The sequence below is a fragment of the Talpa europaea genome, assembly GCF_964194135.1.
Source record: "Talpa europaea genome assembly, chromosome: 7".
Taxonomy (NCBI): Eukaryota; Metazoa; Chordata; class Mammalia; order Eulipotyphla; family Talpidae; genus Talpa; species Talpa europaea.
This window is the reverse complement of record NC_140074.1, coordinates 9,378,684-9,401,593: the sequence shown is the minus strand read 5'-3', so window position 1 is coordinate 9,401,593 and position 22,910 is coordinate 9,378,684. Positions and strand designations below refer to the sequence as shown.

Sequence of the window (22,910 nt, the reverse complement as noted above, 5' to 3'; positions counted from 1 at the left end):
GGGATGCAGCAAAAGCAGTAATAAGAGGAAAATATATAGCAATAGAAGCTCACATCAAGAAACAAGAAAGAACGCAAAGAAACAACCTAATCTCGAAGCTCAAAGATCTAGAAAAAGAACAACAAAAAAACCCCAAAACCAGTAGAAGAAAAGAAATAATAAAAACCAAAGCAGAAATAAATGAAATTGAAACTAAAAAAACAATCCAAAAGATCAATGAAACCAAGAGCTGGTTCTTTGAAAAAATCAATAAAATAGACAAACCCCTAGCCAGGCTCACAAAGGAAAAAAGGGAGAAAGCACAAATAAACAGGATCATCAATGAAAGAGGAGAAATCACAACGGACACAGCAGAAATCAAAAGAATAATCAGTAACTACTATGAACAGTTATATGGAAACAAGTTCAACAATCTAGAGGAGATGGACAAATTCCTACAACTCTACAATCACCCAAAGCTAGATAAAGAAGAAATAGAACACCTAAACAGACCAATTACAATTAGCGAAATTGAAATGGTAATAAAAAACCTCCCCAAAAACAAAAGCCCAGGACCTGATGGATTTACAAATGAATTCTACCAAACATTCAGAGACGAATTAGTGCCTATCCTTCACAAACTCTTCCAAAAAATTGAGAAGGAAGGGACAATACCAAACACGTTTTATGAAGCCAACATTACACTAATACCAAAACCGAACAAGGACAACACAAAAAAGGAAAACTACAGGCCAATCTCCCTAATGAACACTGATGCAAAAATCCTCAATAAAATTTTAGCTATCAGAATCCAACAATGTATCCATAAGATAATTCACCACGACCAAGTTGGATTCATTCCAGGGGCACAAGGATGGTTTAACATCCGAAAATCAATCAACGTTATCCAACACATCAACAAAAAGAAATATAAAAACCATATGATAATATCAATAGATGCTGAGAAAGCTTTCGACAAAGTGCAACACCCATTCATGATAAAAGCCCTTGAAATTCTTGGGATACAAGGAACATACCTCAACATCATAAAGGCCATCTATGACAAGCCAACAGCCAGTATCATTCTCAATGGTGAAAAGCTGAAAGCAATTCCATTAAGATCTGGAACAAGACAAGGATGTCCACTCTCACCATTGCTTTTCAATATAATACTGGAAGTCCTAGCCAGGGCAATAAGACAAGAGAAAGACATCCAAGGAATCCAAATAGGAAAAGAAGAAGTCAAACTATCACTATTTGCAGACGATATGATATTATATATAGAGAACCCCAAAAACTCCACAGAAAAGCTAATTCAACTCATCAATCAGTTCAGTAAAGTGGCAGGATACAAAATCAACACGCAAAAGTCAGTAGCCTTCCTATACACAAACAATAAACCTGAAGAAGAAGAAATCAAAAAGACCATCCCTTTTGTTATTGAAACAAAAAAAATCAAATATTTGGGAATAAATCTAACAAAAGAGGTAAAGGACCTATACAAAGAAAACTATAAAACACTGTTAAAAGAAATAGAAGAAGACACAAAGAAATGGAGAGACATCCCCTGCTCATGGATTGGAAGAATAAACATTATTAAAATGGCCATCCTTCCAAAAGCAATATACAGATTCAATGCTATTCCAATCAAAATTTCAATGTCATTCTTCAAAGAAATAGAACAATTATTGATGAAATTCATATGGAATCACAAAAAACCCCGAATAGCCAAAGCTCTCCTGAAAAAAAAAGAAGGAAATGGAGGCATCAGACTCCCAGACTTCAAACTATACTACAAAGCCATAATCATCAAAACTGCATGGTATTGGAACAAGAACAGACATACAGACCAATGGAATCGAATAGAAAATCCAGAAATAAACCCACAGATTTATGGTCAACTAATCTTTGACAAAGGAGCAAAGAATATGCATTGGAGCAAAGAAAGTTTGTTCAATAAATGGTGCTGGGAAAACTGGGTCGCTACATGCAAAAGAATGAAGCTTGACCACCACCTCACACCATACACAAAAATCAACTCAAAATGGATTAAAGAACTAGACATAAGACCTGAAACCATAAAATATATAGAAGGAAATATAGGCGAAACACTACGTGATTTGCACATCAAAGACATCTTTACAGACACATCACCCAAAGCAGTGATAGTGAAGGCAAAGATAAACAGCTGGGACTACATCAAATTAAAGAGCTTCTGCACAGCAAAAGAGACAATAACAAAAACAAAGAGAAACCCCACCAACTGGGAGAACATTTTTGCACCCAACACTAATGATAAAGGACTGATCACAAAAATCTGCAAAGAGCTGATGAGACTCAACAACAACAAAGAAAATAATCCAGTCAAAAAATGGGCAGAAGAGCTTAAAAGAAACTTCTCTGAAGAGGAAATGCAAATGGCCAACAGGCATATGAAAAAATGTTCAACATCACTTGTCATCAGGGAAATGCAAATCAAAACTACCATGAGATACCATCTTACACCAGTGAGAATGGCACATATTATAATTTGAAAAGTCCATTGCAGTTCTATATGCAAAGAATAGGTTAGAAGAGAGAAAAAGAAATAAAATAATCCTATTCACAATCACACAAAAGAATAGAATGCCTAGGAGTAAACTTAACAATGGAGATGAAGGATCCATACAATGCAAACTATAAGACATTATTAAGAGAATTATGGATTGGGCACAGCAGACCTCTCCTGCCTTACCTGTTGCTACTTTTAGCAGTGTGCTTCAATAAATCTGCCTGTTCTGTTTTCCACATTGCCCCTGATGAATTCTTTCACCCTTATGCCTCAGGCCTACACCTGGTTGTTCCCCATCCAAAAAAAAAAATATATATATATATATATATGGATTGGAAGAATTTATATTACTAATATAGACACACTATCCAAAGAAATATATATATATTTTCAATAAAATCATGGAGGACTGTCATAAAGTGAAAGGAGATATGCGTGGTTTTACTTATCTGTGGAATATAAATAACCAAACAGATATACTGGCAAATATAGCAAAAAAAAATCATCTTGAACTAGGGAAAAAACATTATTTGTTAGGGGAGAAAACAAGGGGGTGTGAGCAGTGAGTGGGGTGAAGGGCTAGGGCATCGGCATGGGTGGTTTGGTGGATGGTGGTGGAATACGGGCACCTGTGGAGGAGTAAAAATATACATCCACAATACAGTATCTTTTAACCTAAAAAGAGCCCCATCACAGATGTTCCCATTCCATAGTGTAGGTATTCCCAATATAGCTGACTTCAATCTACCAACATGTCTTTGTAGAGTTGGGAAGAGCTGTGAACCATCAACTTGAAGATGAGGCAAGCCCGCTCAGCCCCCACCAAATAACATCAGATCATGTTATTTGATCTGATGAGCAGATCATGAAGCTAGATCTGTGTCTTCATAACAGAAAAAATACATACATGAACACTGACAGGTCTCAAAGTAGAAGGCAACACACATTTATAACAGTGTGAAACACTTTTATAAGATTTTCCATGTAAGGGCCTCCCTTGTGGCACAAGGGGTGAAGCACCGCACTATGAAGCGGTCTGCAGCCGCTGCAGCATGAGTTTGATCCCCGGCCAGCCAGAGAAAACCCCACATGGCGAAGCAGACTTCTGTCTCGCCCACTGCTCCCCTCAGCAGTGTATTTCTTCAGTCTGCCTGTTCTGTTCCCCACTCTGTCTCTGGTGATTCCTCTCACCTGCCCGCATCTCTGACCTGTACCCCAGCTCTTGCATGCATAAATAAATAAATCTTAAAAAAATATTGCCCATGTAACTTGCAAGAGATGAAAACAAAGCAGAACAAAGTATTGAGGATAAAAACTATTTAACAAACCAAGTCACCAAATCTGACCTCGTTGATGCATTAACATAACTGACAGGACCTCTCCAGTGGTACACGGGTTGAGCGCTAGGTTGCGAAGCTGCTCACATCCTCTGCAGTGCTGGTTCGAGCCTCAGCCGCTGGTTGAGGGTCCCACATGGGGCGCAGACCTCTCCTGCTGCCCGCTGCTCCCCACAGCAGTGCACTTCATCAGTCTGCCTGTTCTGCTCCCCACTCTGGCTCTGGTGAATTCTTTCACCCTCCCGCGCTTCTGACTGTACCCAGTGCTTGTATAAATAAATTAAAAAAAAAGTAAATCTTTAAACGAAAAAACACTGACAGATGAATGCATGTTCTTTTCAAGTTACATGGAGTTATCAACCCTCTCACATAATCTTAGGAGACACATCTCATGGTGTTCATGATAAAATCAGATGATTTACAGGTTGTCACTTGAAGCTAATCTTATTGAGAAAGTCTCTAAGGCCTTTTTATATTTCTATTCCTCAGGCTGTAGATGAAGGGGTTCAGCATGGGGGTGACGACCATGTACATCACAGAGGCAATCATGTCTTTGTCTCTGGAAGTGCACAATGAGAAGTAAACTCCTGCAGTGGTCCTGTAGTATAAAGACACAACAAGAAGGTGAGAGCCACAGGTAGAGAAAGCTTTGAAGAGACTTTTGGTGGAAGGGACCCTCAGGACAATGGTCCCTATATGGACATAGGAGCCCAGGATGCCACCCAAACACAGGGAAAAGAGCAATCCTCCCTCAGTGAAGATGACCAACTCACTGAGGGACACGTCTGAGCAGCTCATCTTCAGGAGTGCAGGGAGGTCACAGAAGAAGTTGGGGATGGTATTGTCAGCACAGAAGGACACTTGGATCAAGAGCAGGGTGTGCAACAGAGAGTGGATAAAGGAAAAGAACCAGGATACAGCTACTAAGGAGACACACAGCTCCTGCCTCATGATGGTGGTGTAGTGGCGGGGCTGACAGATGGCCATCACTGCAAGAAGGAAACTATCAAGACAAGCAAAGAACAAAAGGAAATATGCCTGAGAAATACATCCCCTATAGGAGATGGATACTTGCTGAGTGTACATGTTTGTGAGCATCTTAGGGACAGTGACAGATGAGAAGGAGACATCAGTGAAGGCCAAGTGGCTGAGGAAGAAGTACATGGGGGTGTGGAGGCGCGAGTCCAGCCTGATGAGCAGGATGATGAGCAGGTTCCCCAGCACCGTGGTCAGGTACATGCCCAGGAACAGGGATGGATGGGGAGCCCCAGGAGGAGGAACTCGGACACGCTGCTCTGGTTCTCCCAACTCATGCTGCTTTACTGTCTTCTGGGGTAGAGGGAAGTAGAAGATGTCAGGATCTTAGAAACAGTGACATAGCAGTGATACATGGTCACATAGCATGTGAGTGACAGTGTCTGTGCAGACACACCTCGATGCTCTCACCTGCTCTCACCTGCTGGGGCCTCGTCCAGCCTGGACACTGATGCTGTCACGTGGACAAATATGTGACCCAAAGCCTCTCAATGCTAATTAGGGTTAGTGCATCTTTTTTAACAAGTGTTAAAAAGTGTTCTTAGCTTCTGTTGTGGACACCAGGCAAAAAGTACGAAGCAAATCTGAGTCTATGACCTCCTGACTTTTCTGTTTCGGTCCTTGAACGTCAGAGCAATAGCCAGGAGGATGCCATTTTGGTGCAGGCCATGCTACTCATGCCGTCTGACAAAGGTCCGGGCATGGGGAAGATTTCTGAAAAGTCAGAAAACTCAATAGCTGGCTCCTGCTGCTTCCTTTCATTTGTTTGTGGCAGTTATTGAAACCCTGGAAATTTTCTATAAGCTTAGAATATCACAATGAGTGTTGGCTAAATGCCATTTTCGGTAATGCACACCTCAGTAGTTTGAAAAAATGTACCTTCCAACATGATTGATAATGAAATGGTTTCCAATAATTCTCCACATCCTCCAATTTGTAACAAACCACACTTAGTAGAACTGATAGAACTGAGCCCGGTAAAAGTCCCCTCTAGAGAAGGCCCTGAGGCGCCCTGGGAGGTGAAATGATCCGCGAAAAACACACCACATGCTGTTCTCATGGCACCGGGACCCCTTGGTTCTATATAGAAAAGAGAAGGCCGCCCTCAATTTTACAATGCCCGCTTAGCCTTGTTTCAGTTACCTAGCTTGACTGCTTGAATCACATTGCGTGTCGCACCTGTTTCTACTTTCTGAATAACATACATCACCGAGGAAAATATGTAGCCATGTAAATGTAAACAAGCAACCAAGTTAATCATATACTGGGAAAATCAGAAAAAAGGACTGTGCACTGTTAATGATCATTAATAATTTCTGAAACAATGTAAAAGTGAAATCACATGATTGCATGATGTAATGATCACATAAAGAATTTCTGATGTATAAATAAAGGCCCGCTGAGACCCTCAGCAGGAGATACTTGCACCAGAGATAATGTCTGTGTCTACCTCACTCCACTTCCCCTCAGACCCCCAAGTTTTCGCCAACGTCATCCTCTCCTTTCAGGGACTCCTGACATGACACTCTGCTGGAGCGGGTCTCCAGCACGATTTTATAAACTGCGAAAGGATAAAGAAATGGTCCCTAAACTCTTGGTGAAAATATGCCAGCAATTAATTGCCTGTAATTCCTATCAGGCCTTGGAGAGAAGCCTGTGCAGAGGCCAAAGAGACTAAGCTGGGAACTACCTGGGAATGTGTCTTGGGTACAGGGACACTCTGGGTTGCCCATAGATCCAGCTGGGAAGCAGGATGACTTAGTCATCTTCCAGTACCCATGTAGCCAACGCCCTGGTCAGATAGCACGGGATGCTGGCTCTGCCTGTCATTCATTGTTGGCTCTGAACACGTAACTTCTCTCACCTTGCTTCAACCTTGTTTCATGTTAAAGTGCAGATAATCAGCGTACCATCAGCATGAAGTTTTTATTAAAGTTATATTAGAACATTCCTGCTAATGCACGTAAGAGCACCATAAATGTCAGCTCTTATTACGTATATTCCAAGAAAGAAGTAAATATATGATCATTGATGTTGATATAGTATTGCTATGAATGAATGACTCAGTTAGTTGATTTATAATTTGAAAGGTCAGTTGCAGTTCTATATGCAAACAATAGGTTAGAAGAGATAAAAATGAAGAAAATAATCCCATTCACAATTACACAGAAAGAATAGAATATCTGGGAGTAAACTCAACCAGGAGGTGAAGGATCCATGCAGTGAAAACCATAAGGCATTATTAAGAGAATTATGGATTGGGGCACAGCAGACCTCTCCTGTCTCACCTGTTGCTACTCTTAACAGTGTGGTTCAATAAATCTGCCTGTTCTGTTTTCCGCATTGTCACTGATGAATTCTTTCACCCTTGTGCCTTGGGCCTACACATGATTGTCCCCTACTTCAAAAAAAAAATATGGATTGGAAGAATCAACACACCAACAAAGACATACTACCCAAGGAAATACATATATTCAATACACTCCTGGTGGAATGTCATAAACTGAAAGGCAGATATGGGTGGTTTTACTTATCTGCAAAACATAAATAAGCAAACAGCATAAACTGGTAACATACAGCAAAAAAACATGTTGAACTAAGGGTGAAAATTATTTATTATCAGAGAGAACAGGGGAGTGGGAGCAATGAGTGGGGGAGGGAGGCCAGGGCATTGGCATGGGTGGTGGGTGGATGGTGGTGCAATATGGGCACCTGTGGAAGAGTAAAAATATATATACACAATTTCAATAACAGTTTATTTATTTTTTTCATTCCTCTTTTTTTTAACATTTATCATTTTTAAAAATTTTTTGACAATATTTGCTTCCCTCGACCCCCTCAGATTGAGTCCCCATAGAATCTCCTTCCCAAGGCACCCGTGCACCATCATCACAGTATCCTGTGCTCCTCCCTCCCGCCCTCTGATCCCTCTCCCTCCTACTCCCCTGCAGGATGTCTCTGGTTTATAATTGTCTGCTTTTATTTTTGTTGATACATAATTATAATAACATTTTAAATGGAAAAGGGCCTGATCACAGTATTTCCCAATTCCATAGTGTAAGTATTCCCAATATAGCTGACTTCAATCTAGTAACACGACACTGTGGAGTTGGGAAGAGCTGTGAACCATCAACTTGAGGATGAAGCAAGCCCGCTCAGCCCCCACCAAAACATCAGTCCACTGGGAGCAGATCATGAAGCTACATGTGTGTTTTCATAACGTAACAGAAAAAATACATAGGTGACACTGACATATCTCAAAGTAGAAGGCAAAACACATTTGCAATTGTGTGAAATTTTTTTTTTTAAAGATTTATTTACTTATTTATTTATTTATACAAGCACTGGGTACAGTCAGAAGCGCGGGAGGGTGAGAGAATTCACCAGAGCCAGAGCGGGGAGCAGAGCAGGCAGAAGGACCGAAGTACACTGATGAGGGGAGCAGCGGGCGGCAGGAGAGGTCTGCGCGCCATGTGTCTCCTCCGGTGGCCGGGGAGTGGCCGGGGAGCAGCCGAGGATCGAACTGGCGCTGCAGAGGCTGCGGGCAGCCTCGCAACCCAGCGCTCAACCGCTGTGCCACCGGGGAGGCCCTTGTGTGAAATATTTTTATAAAATTTTGCACATAACTTGTAAAAGATGAAAAAAAAGGCAGAAAAAAGTAATGAGGATAAAGAATGTTTAACAAACCAAGTTACCAAATCTGACCTAGTTGATGCATTAACATCTCCGATAGCAGAATGCATGTTCTTTTCAAGTTACATGGTTATTAACACCCTTATATAATTTTGGGAGATACATGTCATGGTGTTCTTGACTAAAATCAGATGATTTACAGGTTGCCACTTGAAGAAGTTAACCTTATTGACAAATGTCTCTAAGGCCTGTTTTATATCTCTGTTCCTCAGGCTGTAGATGAAGGGGTTCAGCATGGGGGTGACGACGGTGTACATCACAGAGGCGATCATGTCTTTGTCTCTGGAGGTGGATGATGAGGAGAAGTAAACTCCTGCAAGTGTCCCATAGTATAAAGACACAACAAGAAGATGGGAGTCACAGGTAGAGAAGGCTTTAAGGAAACTTTTAGTGGAGGGGACCTGCAGGATAGTAGTCCCTATACGGACATAGGAGCCCAGGATGCCACCCAATAGCAGGGTAAAGAGCGATACTCCCTCAGTGAAGATTGAGGGACTTATTGAGGGACACGTCCGAACAGCCCATCTTCAGGAGTGCAGGGAGGTCACAGAAGAAGTTGGGTATGTTATTGTCACCACAGAAGGACACTTGGATCAAGAGCAGGGTATGCAACAAAAAGTGGATAAGGGAAAAGAACCAGCACCCAGCTACTAAGGAGACACACAATCCTGCCTCATGATGGTGGTGTAGTGGAGGGGCTGACAGATGGCCACGTACCCGTCAAAGGCCATCACTGCAAGAAGGAAACTGTCAAGAAAAGCAAAGACCACCAAGAAATACATCTGGGAAATGCACCCACTATAGGAGATGGACAGTTGCTGAGTGTGCATGTTCGTGAGCATCTTAGGGACAGTGACAGATGAAAGGAGACATCAGTGAAGGCCAAGTGGCTGAGGAAGAAGTTCATGGGGGTGTGGAGGCGCGAGTCCAGCCTGATGAGCAGGATGATGAGCAGGTTCCCCAGCACCGTGGTCAGGTACATGCCCAGGAACAGGGCGAAGAACAGGCCCCGCTGCTCTGGACAGATGGGGAGCCCCAGGAGGAGGAACTCGGACACGCTGCTCTGGTTCTCCCACCTCAAGCTGCTCATGTCTCTGCTGGTGATGAAGGAAAGAAGGAGAAGTAGGAAGTCTAGAATTATCTGCAATGACTTGGCAATATCCTTTTTACATGAAGACATGTAAAGGCATTTTTAAAATATGATTTTTTTAATTTATTTTTTTAAAAGATTTATTTATTCATTTATGCAAGCACTGGGTTTAGTCAGAAGCGCAGGAAGGTGAGAGGATTCACCAGAGCCAGAGCGGGGAGCAGAGCAGGCAGACTGACGGAATACACTGCTGAGGGGAGCAGCGGGCGGCAGGAGAGGTCTGCACACCATGTGGGACCCTCACTGGCGGCCAGGGATCGAACCGGGGCTGCAAAGGCTGTGGGCAGCTTCGCAACCCAGCGCTCAACCGCTGTGCCACTGGGGAGGCCCATCATGATGTGTTCATTGCTCACACCTGTGGAGTGTGAATCCCAGTCACAGAGGGCTCTGATGGTACATAACACTCATGATACCCTACAAGTTTTCCCTCCATGGAACCTGAGGGCATTTTTCTCTATTCCACAAATAGGTCTTGAACAGCTGCCTTGGCCCAGGCTCCCCACAAAGCACTGGGTTCATAACAGTAAGCAGGAAATGCAGCCTCCACCTTCAGGGAGTTTCCATCTTTCTATCAAACAGATCACGTGACAGTAACTGGCACGCATAGGAAAGTCACGAGATGGGCAGCAGGAGAGAATCCATATTTTCCTCTTAAAGAGACTGAAATTCTCTAAATTGAAATAGAACAGATTTCTCACAAGCTAGAGTGAAATTGGTAGGATCATAACTGGTCAGAGATATTGCTATTCCCTGTCAACAAAAGTCCATCCAGGATCCTAATCAAACTTGTCAAATATTTGTCTTTAACCTACAGCATGCCAGACTCTATGCCTACGATTTGATGTACTCTGCCAAATCCTAGCATAGCTTTAATAAATAAATAGTATAAATCCTATTTATCCATGAGGAACAAAATATACACTATGTAAATGTGCAAATATACATCAAAAATCAGCCAAAAAAGGCCAAATCACAATATATCTCTATGGACAGAATCCATCATTAAACTCTCTGCAAACATCTCACTCCCCTCATAGTTAGAATCAATATAATCATAATATAAATCAAGAGATTATATGATGCACATCAAAGACATCTTTACAGACACATCACCCAAAGCAGTGATAGTGATGACAAAGATAAACAGCTGGGACTACATCAAATTAAAGAGCTTCTGCACAGCAAAAGAGACAATAACAAAAACAAAGAGAAACCCCACCAACTGGGAGAACATTTTTGCACCCAACACTAATGATAAAGGACTGATCACAAAAATCTGCAAAGAGCTGATGAGACTCAACAACAACAAAGAAAATAATCCAGTCAAAAAATGGGCAGAAGAGCTAAAAAGAAACTTCTCTGAAGAGGAAATGCAAATGGCCAACAGGCATATGAAAAAATGTTCAACATCACTTGTCATCAGGGAAATGCAAATCAAAACTACCATGAGGTACCATCTTACACCAGTGAGAATGGCACATATTAAAAAAAACTAGCAACAACAAATGTTGGCGAGGATGTGGAGAGAAAGGAACTCTTCTGCACTGTTGGTGGGAGTGCAAACTGGTCCAACCACTGTGGAAAGCTGTGTGGAGATTTCTGGACCTACTAAACATAGAGCTTCCATATGATCCAGCAATTCCACTCCTAGGTATTTACCCAAAGGACACAGAAACATCAATTCCAAAGAGCACCTGCACCCCTATGTTTATAGCAGCACTATTTACAGTAGCTAAGCTTTGGAAACAGCCCAAATGCCCAAAAATAGATGACTGGATCAAGAAGATGTGGTACATATACACCATGGAATATTACTCAGCATTCAAAAAAGATAAACACATGCAATTTGCAGCAACATGGATGGAGCTGGAAGGGATCATGCTCAGCGAAATAAGCCAGAAAGAAAAAGAAAAATACCAGATGGTCTCACTCATAGCAGGAATCTAGAAAACAAATAAGGGACCAGGAAAAAGAATAACTATAAGAAAGTAAAAATCAAAATCAACAAACAACTATGAACCAGAGACACTCTATGGGGGGTGGGGGGCGGGGAAAGGAGGGATTGGCGTCAAAATAAGTGGGTTGTAATTGTGTGGGGAATATAAAAATGAAATCTAAGTTAAATAAAAACAAACAAAAAACCATTTCAGTCAGCCTTCTCCCTTGCAGTCCTCAAGTCAGCTCCTGATCATCCTCATGCAACAAAGATATAAAGGTCAACGAGGTCTCTCAGTTCTCTGATGGTGGATTCCAGACTCACCATTCCTTTGGCAGTGAGATTAGAGTTCAGATTAGACACACACACACACACACACACAAACACACTCTCTGAAGAGGGATCCTCACTGACTCAATCAAGCTGGGAGCAGGACAACAAGGCCTCTTCAGGGACCATAAATTTGTTGAGGGCTCTGCTTATCTTGGTTCAAGGCCACCGAAAGAACAGTGTCTGGACCTCCATATGGAGCCTGGCTGCCCACTCATGTGTGCTGCGTCAGCATCACTGAGAAATAAGAGGAAACAAGCAGGAACCAACTGGAATGACTGGGACCTTGACTGGGGCAGAGCCCGTGAGGAATGGTCTGGGTTCCAGCCCTGGATGGATCAGGCCATGTGCTCCAGTGTGTGAGGGGTGTGCATGGGCCCCTGATCTTAGCCTTCTACTCGCCCTGCCCCAGGCAGCAGCGAAGTGGGGGTCTCCATCACACTGGAACTGGCTTGGGGAAAGAGAATAAAAATCCTCGTCTCTTCTGAGCACCAATCATGAGCCAGGCAAAGTCCTGGGTAGTCTGTTTGCATTGTCCTGTTACTACTCAGAATAGCACTGTATGTGGGAGTAGTTACCCTCTTTTTCCAGATGGGATCTGAATGTCAGAGAGCAAACTTAAGGGCTAGATGAGGACTGCACCGCAATGGACATGCTGCAGGCACTGTGGTCCCATCCATTAGCATGTGACACCTGCCCAGTGGGGTGACCTGAGTGACCCTCTCAATGCAGAGCAGGACCACTGTGAATGGACTCTAGGGGGACAGTGAAGAATGCATGTGAGCCCCATGCCATCGACACTGCCCCACAGAAACACTGAGATAATGAAAACATCAAAACACAACTATACACACCATAAACAAATAGCCACATCACACCTATTACTTGGCTCTGTAACGACTTTAGATCCTTCCCCTGCTGCTCAGGAATAAAGGCAGGATCCTGCTCCAGAGTGGGGAGCACATCTTCTCTCTTTACCCTCTGCAGTCTCTTTCCTTACCTGTGCTGAGTAGCCAGAGATGAACATGGGGGAGTCATGCAGCAGGGAGGGCAGATACTTGAAATCAAAGGACTGGTTAAGAGAGAGCAGGTCACACCCAGCAGTGGTGCCCACTTGCCTATTGGGGACCCAGTCGGTGCTTGAGCTCTGGGCCGAAGAGAGGAAAAGAATCACCTCGTGTCATTTTACCCCTCTCTGTCTCTTGTGTCTCTCTCTGTCTCTATCGTCTTTTCAATCTCTGTCTCTCAGTCTATGTATGTATAAATGTGTATGTACATACAAAATTCTGGCAGGAGACATATTTATATCTACATTACAAGCAAAGACCCATAAGGAATCCATAGGAAGAAACATATTTTTTTCCCCTTAGAATTACAGCACATTCTGACCTGCCATTCTTGCTAAGTCAATGACCTTCTAATTAGTGTCTGTGTTCTTAGCTTCTGTTGTGGACGCCAGGCAAAAAATATGAAGCAAATCTCCCTCAGCCTATGACCTCCTGACTTTTTGTGTCTGCCCTTGAACTTCAAAATAATAGCCAGGGAGATGCCATTTTATAAACCATGAGAGGACAAAGAAATAGTCCCTAAACTCTTGGTGAAAAACTGCCTGCAGTTAATTGCTGCAGTTCCTATCAGACCTTGGGGAGGAGCCTGTGCAGAGGCCAAAGGGACTAAACTGGGGAACCACCAGGGAAGGTGTCTCGGGTACAGGGACACTCTGGGTTGCCCAGAGACCTAGTTGGGAAGCAGGATCTTCTAACACCCAACTTCTAACACCCATATGGCCAATGCCCTGGTGGGACAGCAATGGATGCTGGGCTTTGCCTGCCATTTTTGGTGGCTCTGAACTTGTAACTTCTACAACCTTGTTTCACAAGTTCTTTCAACCTTGTTTCACTTTAAAGTGCAGATAATCAGAGTACCATCAGTATCAAGTTTTTATTAAAGTTACATTAGAACATTCCTGCAAAAGCACGTAAGAGCATCATAAATGTCAGTTCTTACTGTATATTCCAAGAAAGGAGATGTAAATATATTATTACTCATGTTGCTACAGTATTGATATGAATGAATGATAGTTAGTTGATTTATAATTTGAAAAGTCTGTTGCAGTCTGTATGCAAACAATAGATTAGAAGAGAGAAAAACAAAGAAAATAATGCCATTCACAATTACACAGAAAGAACAGAATACCTAGGAGTAAATTTACAAAGGAGATGAAGGATCCATACAATGCGAACTATAAGACATTATTAAGAGAATTATGGATTGGGCACAGCAGACCTCTCCTGCCTTACCTGTTGCTACTTTTAGCAGTGTGATTCAATAAACAGCCTTTTCTGTTTTCCACATTGCCCCTGATGAATTCTTTCACCCTTATGCCTCAGGCCTACACCTGGTTGCTCCCCATCCAAAAATAAAAGTAAATATATATATATGGATTGGAAGAATTTACATTACTAACATGGACATGCTACCCAAAGAAATGTGTATATATATATATATATATATATATATATATTCAATACAATCCTGGAGGACTGTCATAAAGTGAAAGGCAGATATGGGTGGTTTTACTTATCTGTGGAATATAAATAACCAAAAGCATATACTGGCAAAATATAGCAAAAAATATGATCTTGAACTAGGGAAAAAACATTATTTGTTATGGGAGAAAGCAAGGGGTGTGAGCAGTGAGTGGGGTGAGGGGCTAGGGCATTGGCATAGGTGGTTTGGTGGATGGTGGTGGAATACGGGCACCTGTGGAGGAGTCAAAATATACATCCACAATACAGTATCTTTTAACTGAAAAAGAGCCCCATCACATATGTTCCCATTCCATAGTGTAGGCATTCCCAATATAGCTGACTTCAATCTACCAACATGTCTTTGTAGAGTTGGGAAGAGCTGTGAACCATCAACTTGAAGATGAGGCAAGCTTGTTCAGCCCCCATCACGGACCATCAGTCCACTGGGAGCAGATCATGAAGCTAGATCATGAATCTGTGTCTTCATAACATAACAGAAAAAATACATGCATGAACAGTGACATATCTCAAAGTAGAAGCCAACACACATTTGTAACTGTGTGAAATATTTTTATAAGATTTTGCATGTAACTTGTAAGAGATGAAAAAAAAAGCACTACAAAGTAATGAGGATAAAGAATATTTAACAAACCAAGTTACCAAATCTGACCTAGATGATGCATTAACATCTCTGATAGCAGAATGCATGTTCTTTTCAAGTTACATGGAGTTATCAACCTTCTCACATAATTTTAGGAGATACAGCTTATGGTGTTTGTGACTAAAATCAGATGATTTACAGGTCGTCACTTGAATAAGTTCACCTTATTGACAAATGTCTCCAAGGCCTGTTTTATATCTCTATTCCTCAGGCTGTAGATGAAGGGGTTCAGCATGGGGGTGACGACTGTGTACATCACAGAGGCGATCATGTCTTTGTCTCTGGAGGTGGATGATGAGGAGAAGTAAACTCCTGCAAGTGTCCCATAGTATAAAGACACGACGAGAAGGTGGGAGCCACAGGTAGAGAAGGCTTTGAAGAGACTTTTAGTGGAGGGGACCCTCAGGACAGTCTTCCCTATACGGGCATAGGAGCCCAGGATGCCACCCAAAGACAGGGTAAAGATCAATCCTCCCTCAGTGAAGACGACCAACTCATTGAGGGACACATCTGAGCAGCCCATCTTCAGGAGTGCAGAGAGGTCACAGAAGAAGTTGGGGATGGTATTGTCAGCACAGAAGGACACCTGGATCAAGAGCAGGGTGTGCATCAGAGAGTGGATAAGGGAAAAGAGCCAGCACCCAGCTGCTAAGGAGACACACAGCTCCTGCCTCATGATGGTGGTGTAGTGGAGGGGCTGGCAGATGGCCACGTACCTGTCAAAGGCCATCACTGCAAGAAGGAAAGTGTCAACACCAGCAAAGGCCACAAAGAAATACATCTGGGAAATACATCCTCTATAGGAGATGGATAGTTGCTGAGTGTGCCTGTTCGTAAGCATCTTGGGGACAGTGACAGATGAGAAGGAGACATCAGAGAAGGCCAAATGGCTGAGGAAGAAGTACATAGGGGTGTGGAGGCGCGAGTCCAGCCTGATGAGCAGGATGATGAGCAGGTTCCCCAGCACCGTGGTCAGGTACATGCCCAGGAACAGAGCAAAGAACAGGCCCCGCTGCTCTGGATGGATGGAGAGCCCCAGGAGGAGGAACTCGGACACACTGCTCTGGTTTCCCCTACTCATGATGCTTTACTGTCTTCTGGAGTAGATGGAAGTAGGAGATGTCAGGATCTTAGAAAGCGTGACATAGCACTGACAGATGGTCACATAGCATGTGAGTGATGTTGTCTCTGCAGACACACCCCGATGCTCTCACCTGCTGGGGCCTCATCCAGCCTGGGGAGAGTTGGACAGTGGGCTTTCCTGGACACTGATGGCTTTCATGTGGACAAATATGTGACCCAAAGTCCCTCGATGCTAATCTGGGTTAGAGGTTCTTTTTTAACCAGTGTAGATGCTGATTTAGTCACTAGAGAGAGATAGAGTAGTAAATAAGCCACTGCCGTTCTTTTGGGGAGTGCATTTTTCAGGGTACATTCTCTCAGAGTAGTGATTACGAGCATATTAAAATATACCTGAGTTAGTCATGCTAAGCAGTACTACAAACAAACAACAAAGGAAAATTAGCAGGTGATGGCTGTGAGTCCTATTTCCTTTTTGAGATGGTCTCACGTGTGTCTGCATTTATCCAAACTCATCAAAATGTATCTATTCTGTAGCTTTACTTTTTTAATATTAATTACACTACAATAAAGTTTTTTGAAAACCCACAAAATCACCACATCTAGTTGGCCAGACAACTTCCAAACCACACACAGCCAAGCAAGCTCTACTGTGCACACGGACACTCACGTCAGATACAACACACAGTTACCGTAAAGAGGTGCAGCACGAGCACAGCAGCACAGGCGCCTGTGGCATGCAAGCCAGTCCAGCCCCCTGGTCTAGATCAGCGTGGACCAGGTGTGATGGAAACACTCCTGTGTGTCCCGACCACGGCAGCGCAGCCTCCAGTGACCCTTAAGGACCTGAAGTGCAGTTCGTGCAGGTGAGGCTGGTGCCTCAGTTTTAGTTCTCCATGATGATACGGCTGCATGTGTGTAATAGGGTGTGTGTGAGTCAGACACCCACTAAAACACTTGGCTCTACAAGCTACATGAACTCCTCTGTGTCTCTCGTTCTTATTGAATACTCATCTCGCCACATGATGTTTCCCCACCTTGCTCTGATCTGTGACACCTCTTCCTCATCCTGGCTGCTGAACCCGCATCTCTTATGCTTCCGTGGTGTAAGGATCTTTTGCACCTTCCATACCCATTCACAAGCACTGCACAAGGAGCAGGAAGATCCACATTTACCAACATTAATCACACCCTGGGGAACACAACCCCAAGCCTCTTGTTACATGGAAGCCTACAGAGCTAATTGCCCAATCTCTTGCCTTTCCCTTGAGAGGATCCTGTGCAGGGGCCAGAGGGACTGAACTCTGGCATCCCAGGGGGAGTTGTCCCTAATGTCAGTGACATGCTCCCTCCTGCTGCCTGTCATGAGGAGGAGGAGCAGATGTGAACACCCTTGACCCCTGAAGAGCCCAGCAATGGAACAGGTCTCTCCACACATCCCAGAATGGCCCAGACAGGGTAGTACCAGCCCATGTAGACCTACACCAGGGACCCCAACCTCCAGGACAGCATACTCTCCACTGGCCCCCAAGACTTGTGGTTCTCTTCTCCCTTGAGAGGCCTGCAGAGCAGGAGCTGATGTTGAGTCAACTGAAAGCCATTGAACTGAATGGCACTGTACCTCAGTAAAGATGGTAATGGGAAAATAAAATAAAAGAAACAGACCCCATAAAGGACAACAACAAGTATTGTAAAAAAGTCAGTAAGTGACAAATCTTTAGTTGGATTGACCAAAAAAGACAACAAGGCAAAAATTATCCAGATGAAGAATGAGAAACGGGCATCACCACCATCCTTATAAGGTTAATGAGAATAAAAGGAAATTCAGGGAATAACATACATGAACAAAATAGACTTCTAGATAAAATGATCACACTCCCAGAAAAGTGGTCATTACCAAAATGAAAACAAAAACAAATAGAATATCTGAGAACACCTATAAAAACTAAAGAGGTTGAATCAATAATTAAATTTCCCAAATGAATAGACTGAGTTCAAGCAGATTCATGGGAAATTCCATCAAATACTTAAAGAAGAAATTACATAAAACTTCGCTTTTTTTTCCACAAAAGGAAGAAGAAAGATGTAATTCCTAAGTCATTCTCGAAACCCTACTGTTTCTCAAACTTCTGACATATTCATCAGCATGGAAAAGCAATCTGAAATATGTGTGCACTTAATAATAGAGCTTCAAATATTTATTTAAATGAAAGACTCATAGAACTTCAAGATAATAGATGAATTCACAGTCACACTCATCTGGAGTTGCAACACTCCCCTCAATACCTGAGAGAACAAGCAGACAGAACATCATGAGGACGAGACCTGAATACCACTAGCTACTAAGTTCAGCTGTTAAACTACAAAGTCTACCAATGACATTTATAGAACACACTGACCCCCCCACAGCAGCAGCTTCACAAATGCTCGCTGCCCTTCTGTTTTGGGGGCTGCAAGTGAGGCACTTGAAGTCATCCCTCTACCCTCCCAAATTATTCTTCAACAGTGAAAGGGAAGTAAAGACTTTCTCTGTCAACCAAATGCTGAAGGAAACTGTTGGCAACATCAGCCTCATCAGAAATGTTAGACGTTCTTTAGAGGCAAGGAAGGTAACAGAGTTCAGAAACTGAGTCTAACTAAAAATGAAGCTTTGGAGAAGGAATAAGTAAAGGTAATAGAAAGCAATATTTATTTATTTATTAATGTCACTTAGATTTCAGAGTTTATTACAATAGTTTGGTACTATCTTTTCCAATTTTTTAAAAATAAATTTATTTATTTTCTTACATCATGGTTCAGTTTGGGACAGTATATGATTTCTATCCTCGGTGTAGTCCCTGGAGTTCTCCCACCACCATGCCTTTTGTGATCCATCCCCACTGTCCCTTGTGCTCTTCTCCCGTTTTCACCCCTTTACCACCCATCCCCTGCTGTATGTCTCAGAGGTATGGTCAGCTTGCGACTTAAGAAACTTTCCTGAATCCTTTGTCCATTTTCTCTAGATTCCACATACATGTGAAACCATCCAATATGTGTCTTTGTCCTTCGATCTTCCATTGAGTACCACCTACCATCAGGAAAAGGTCAATTAAAACCACAATGAGGGCCTCCTCGGTGGCGCAGCGGTTGAGCGCTGGGTTGCGAAGCTGCCCGCAGCCTCTGCAGCGCCGGTTCAATCCCGGCTGCTCCCCTGCCACTGGAGGAGGGTCCCACATGGCGCGCAGACCTCTCCTGCCGCCCGCTGCTCCCCTCAGCAGTGTACTTCGGTCCTTCTGCCTGCTCTGCTCCCCGCTCTGGCTCTGGTGAATTCTCTCACCCTCCCGCGCTTCTGACTGTACCCAGTGCTTGCATAAATAATAAATAAATAAATCTTTACTTTAAAAAAAAAAAACCACAATGAGATACCACCTTACACCGTTGAGAATGACATTTAATTTTATTCTTCATTGCTCTAAAAGATAATTTTATCCTAAATATAACAATGACTTGATTATAGTTGCATTCTTATTTCATGTATTATGATATATATGCTTGCGTATGTTTTGTATGGTGAAATGAAGTAAATTAGATTAAATAAAAGGTAGCTAGCAAAGGCCTAAATATTTGGTAACAAAATATTAACAATTACAAATAACCCTTGAGCCAAAGAGGGAATAAAAAAGGAAATCAGAGATTATTTCAAAATGAAGGAAAATGAAAATATAACACATCAACATGGTTCCCCTAAAATAATACATGAAAGATTTTTTATCACTTAAACTAAAATTTCTAGAGAAAACTATTATGCCTTTTTCTTGTTTCCCCAGAACCCAGAAAACCAGCTGGCACATAGTGATCATGCAGCCAGTATTTTGCGTGCATGAATTATGAACTTGTGCATTTATTAGAAGTGGATATTTTCAGACTGGGAACAAGACAACACAATTTTTCCAGACCTGCATCTAACAGACAGATGTGGGCTATTCTCAACACCTCCAACTTTTCTCTTTCAAATGGAAGCCTGAAACCTGCTGTCATTTATTGTCATAGAGGTGGTGATGCGCTTTGTTATCTAGCAAGGACTCATCTCCTCCAGGAACAGAGACAACAGTGCCGCCGTCACGCGCGGTCAGCCCCACCACTAAAGGGTAGAAGCTCGGGAGTTTGAAAACCAAAAATCAGTGTGTGTTTTGGGCAATTCCATAGTTAAGGTCGTGGAAAAATAGATGGATGATAAATATGACTAAGAGGGAGGGGCTAGATCCAATGACATGACTCTCCCTTTCGGAGCAGCTGGAGGTGCTGGGACAAGGGGGTCGGCACACAGGCTATGGGAAGATCTTGACAAGGTCAGTGGTGCAAGGAGAGCAGGACGAGGTGATCCTCACCTGGCAACAGGGACATCTTTTCTGCAAAGGACCCTCACAGCCAATTTGATGTCTCTGTTCCGTAGGCTGTAGATGAAGGGGTTCAGCAAGGGGGTCACCACTGTGTACATCAGGGAGGCAATCAGGTCTTTGTCAATGGAGTTGTTTGAGGAGGGAGAAAAGTACACAGCCATGATGGTTCCATAGAACAGAAACACCACAGAGAGGTGGGAGCCACAGGTGGAGAAGATTTTGGTGATGCCTTTGGTAGAGGGGACCCTCAGGACGGTAGCCCCAATGCAGCCATAAGAGACCAGGATGCCACTCAATGGAATGAAAACAAACACAGCCCCTTCAGCAAATATGACCAGCTCATTGAGAGAGGTGTTTGAGCAGGACAGCTTGAGTAGGACAGAGAGACTACAGAAAAAGTGGGGGATGATGTTGTCAGCACAGAAGGACAGCTCAGTCAGGAGGATGGTGTGGGACAATGCATTGCCACAGGAGATGACCCAGGAGCCCGCCACCAGCAGCAGGCACAGCTCCTCCCTCATCATGATGGTGTAGTGGAGGGGGTGACAGATGGCCACGTACCTGTCATAGGCCATGACTGCAAGAAGCAGATTGTCCAAACAACCATAAACCACATAAAAATACATCTGTGAGATACACCCTGCATAGGAGATTGACAGGTCCTGAGTGTGCATGTTCCACAGCATCTTGGGGACAGTGACAGATGAGAAGGAGACATCAGTGAGAGCCAAGTGGCTGAGGAAGAAGTACATGGGGGTGTGGAGGCGGGAGTCCAGCCTGATGAGCAGGATGATGAGCAGGTTCCCCAGCACCGTGGTCAGGTACATGCCCAGGAACAGGGCGAAGAACAGGCCCCGCTGCTCTGGATGGATGGGGAGCCCCAGGAGGAGGAACTCGGACACGCTGCTCTGGTTCTCCCACCTCATGTTGCTTTACTGTCTTCTGGGGTAGAGGGAAGTAGGAGATGTGAGGATCTTAGAAACCGTGACATAGCAGGGACAGATGGTCACATAGCATGTGAGTGACAGTGTCTCTGCAGACACACCCCGATGCTCTCACCTGCTGGGTCCTCATCCAGCCTGGGGAGAGCTGGGCAGCGGGCTTTCCTGGACACTGATGCTGTTACGTGGACAGCTATGTGACCCAAAGCCCCTTGATGCTAATCAGGGTTAGTGCATCTTTTATAACAAGTGTAGATGCTGATTTAGTCACTAGAGAGAGTAATAAAGAAATCACAATCCTTCCTTTGGGGAGTGCATTTTTCAGGGTGCATTCTCAGAGTAGTGATTATGAGCATATTAAAATATAATTGAGTTATTCATGTTAAGCAGTACTACAAACAAACAACAAAGGAAAATTAGCAGGTGAGGGCTGTGAGTCCTACTTCCCTTTGAAGATGGTCTCACGTGTGTCTGCATTTATCCACACTCATCAAAATGTATCTATCCCATAGCTTTAGTTTTATGAATATTAACTATACTACAATAAAGTTGTTTGAAAAAACACAAAAGCACCACTTCTAGTTGGCCAGACAACTCCCAAACCACACACAGCCAAGCAAGCTCTACTGTGCACACGGACAGTCACGTCAGATACAACACACAGTTACCATGAAGAGGTGCAGCACGAGCACAGCAGCACAGGCGCCTGCGGCATGCAAGCCAGTCCAGCCCCCTGGTCTAGATCAGCGTGGAAGGTGCTCACGTGATGGGAAACACTCCTGTGTGCCCCGACCACGGCAGCGCAGCCTCTGGTGACCCCTGAGGACCTGAAGTGCAGCTCGTGCGGGTGAGGCTGGTGCTTCAGCTTTCGTTCTTTCTAGTTAATTACAATGATACGGCTGCGTGTGTGTAATAGGGCGTGTGTGAGTCAGACACCCACTAAAACACTTGGTTCTACAAGCTACATGAACTCATCTCTCTCTCTCATTCTTGTTGAATACTCCTCTCGCCACATGATGATTCCTCACCTTGCTCTGATCTGTGACAATTCCTGATTGCTGAGTTCTGTGACAATTCTGGCTGCTGAATCCGCATCTCTTATGCCTTCATGGTCTAAGGGTCTTTTGCTCCTTTGAAACCTGTTCAAAAGCTGGAAGATCTACATTTACCAACACAAATAACACCCGAGGGAACACAACCTCATGCTTCTGGTTAGGAAAGAAGCCCACAGAGCTAATTTTCCTATTTTTGCTTTCCTCTTGAGAAGGATCCTTGCATGGGCCAAAGGGACTAAAGCACAATTATCT

The 22,910-nt window shown here is 43.4% G+C and overlaps 1 protein-coding gene across 1 annotated transcript; it reads right to left on the bottom strand.

Annotated features, from left to right (window-relative positions):
- Window positions 1-15,348: 15,348 nt before the first annotated feature.
- LOC311172820 (uncharacterized protein) lies at window positions 15,349-21,661 on the bottom strand (the record flags this gene model as incomplete). Its single annotated transcript, XM_084236347.1, has 3 exons — window positions 20,651-21,661; window positions 17,321-17,428; window positions 15,349-16,288 (listed from the first exon to the last, which is right to left on the bottom strand). Exons 1-3 carry the CDS (start codon window positions 21,586-21,588, stop codon window positions 15,349-15,351), a joined length of 1,986 nt encoding a protein of 661 aa, XP_084092473.1. The 5' UTR covers window positions 21,589-21,661.
- Window positions 21,662-22,910: the final 1,249 nt, after the last annotated feature.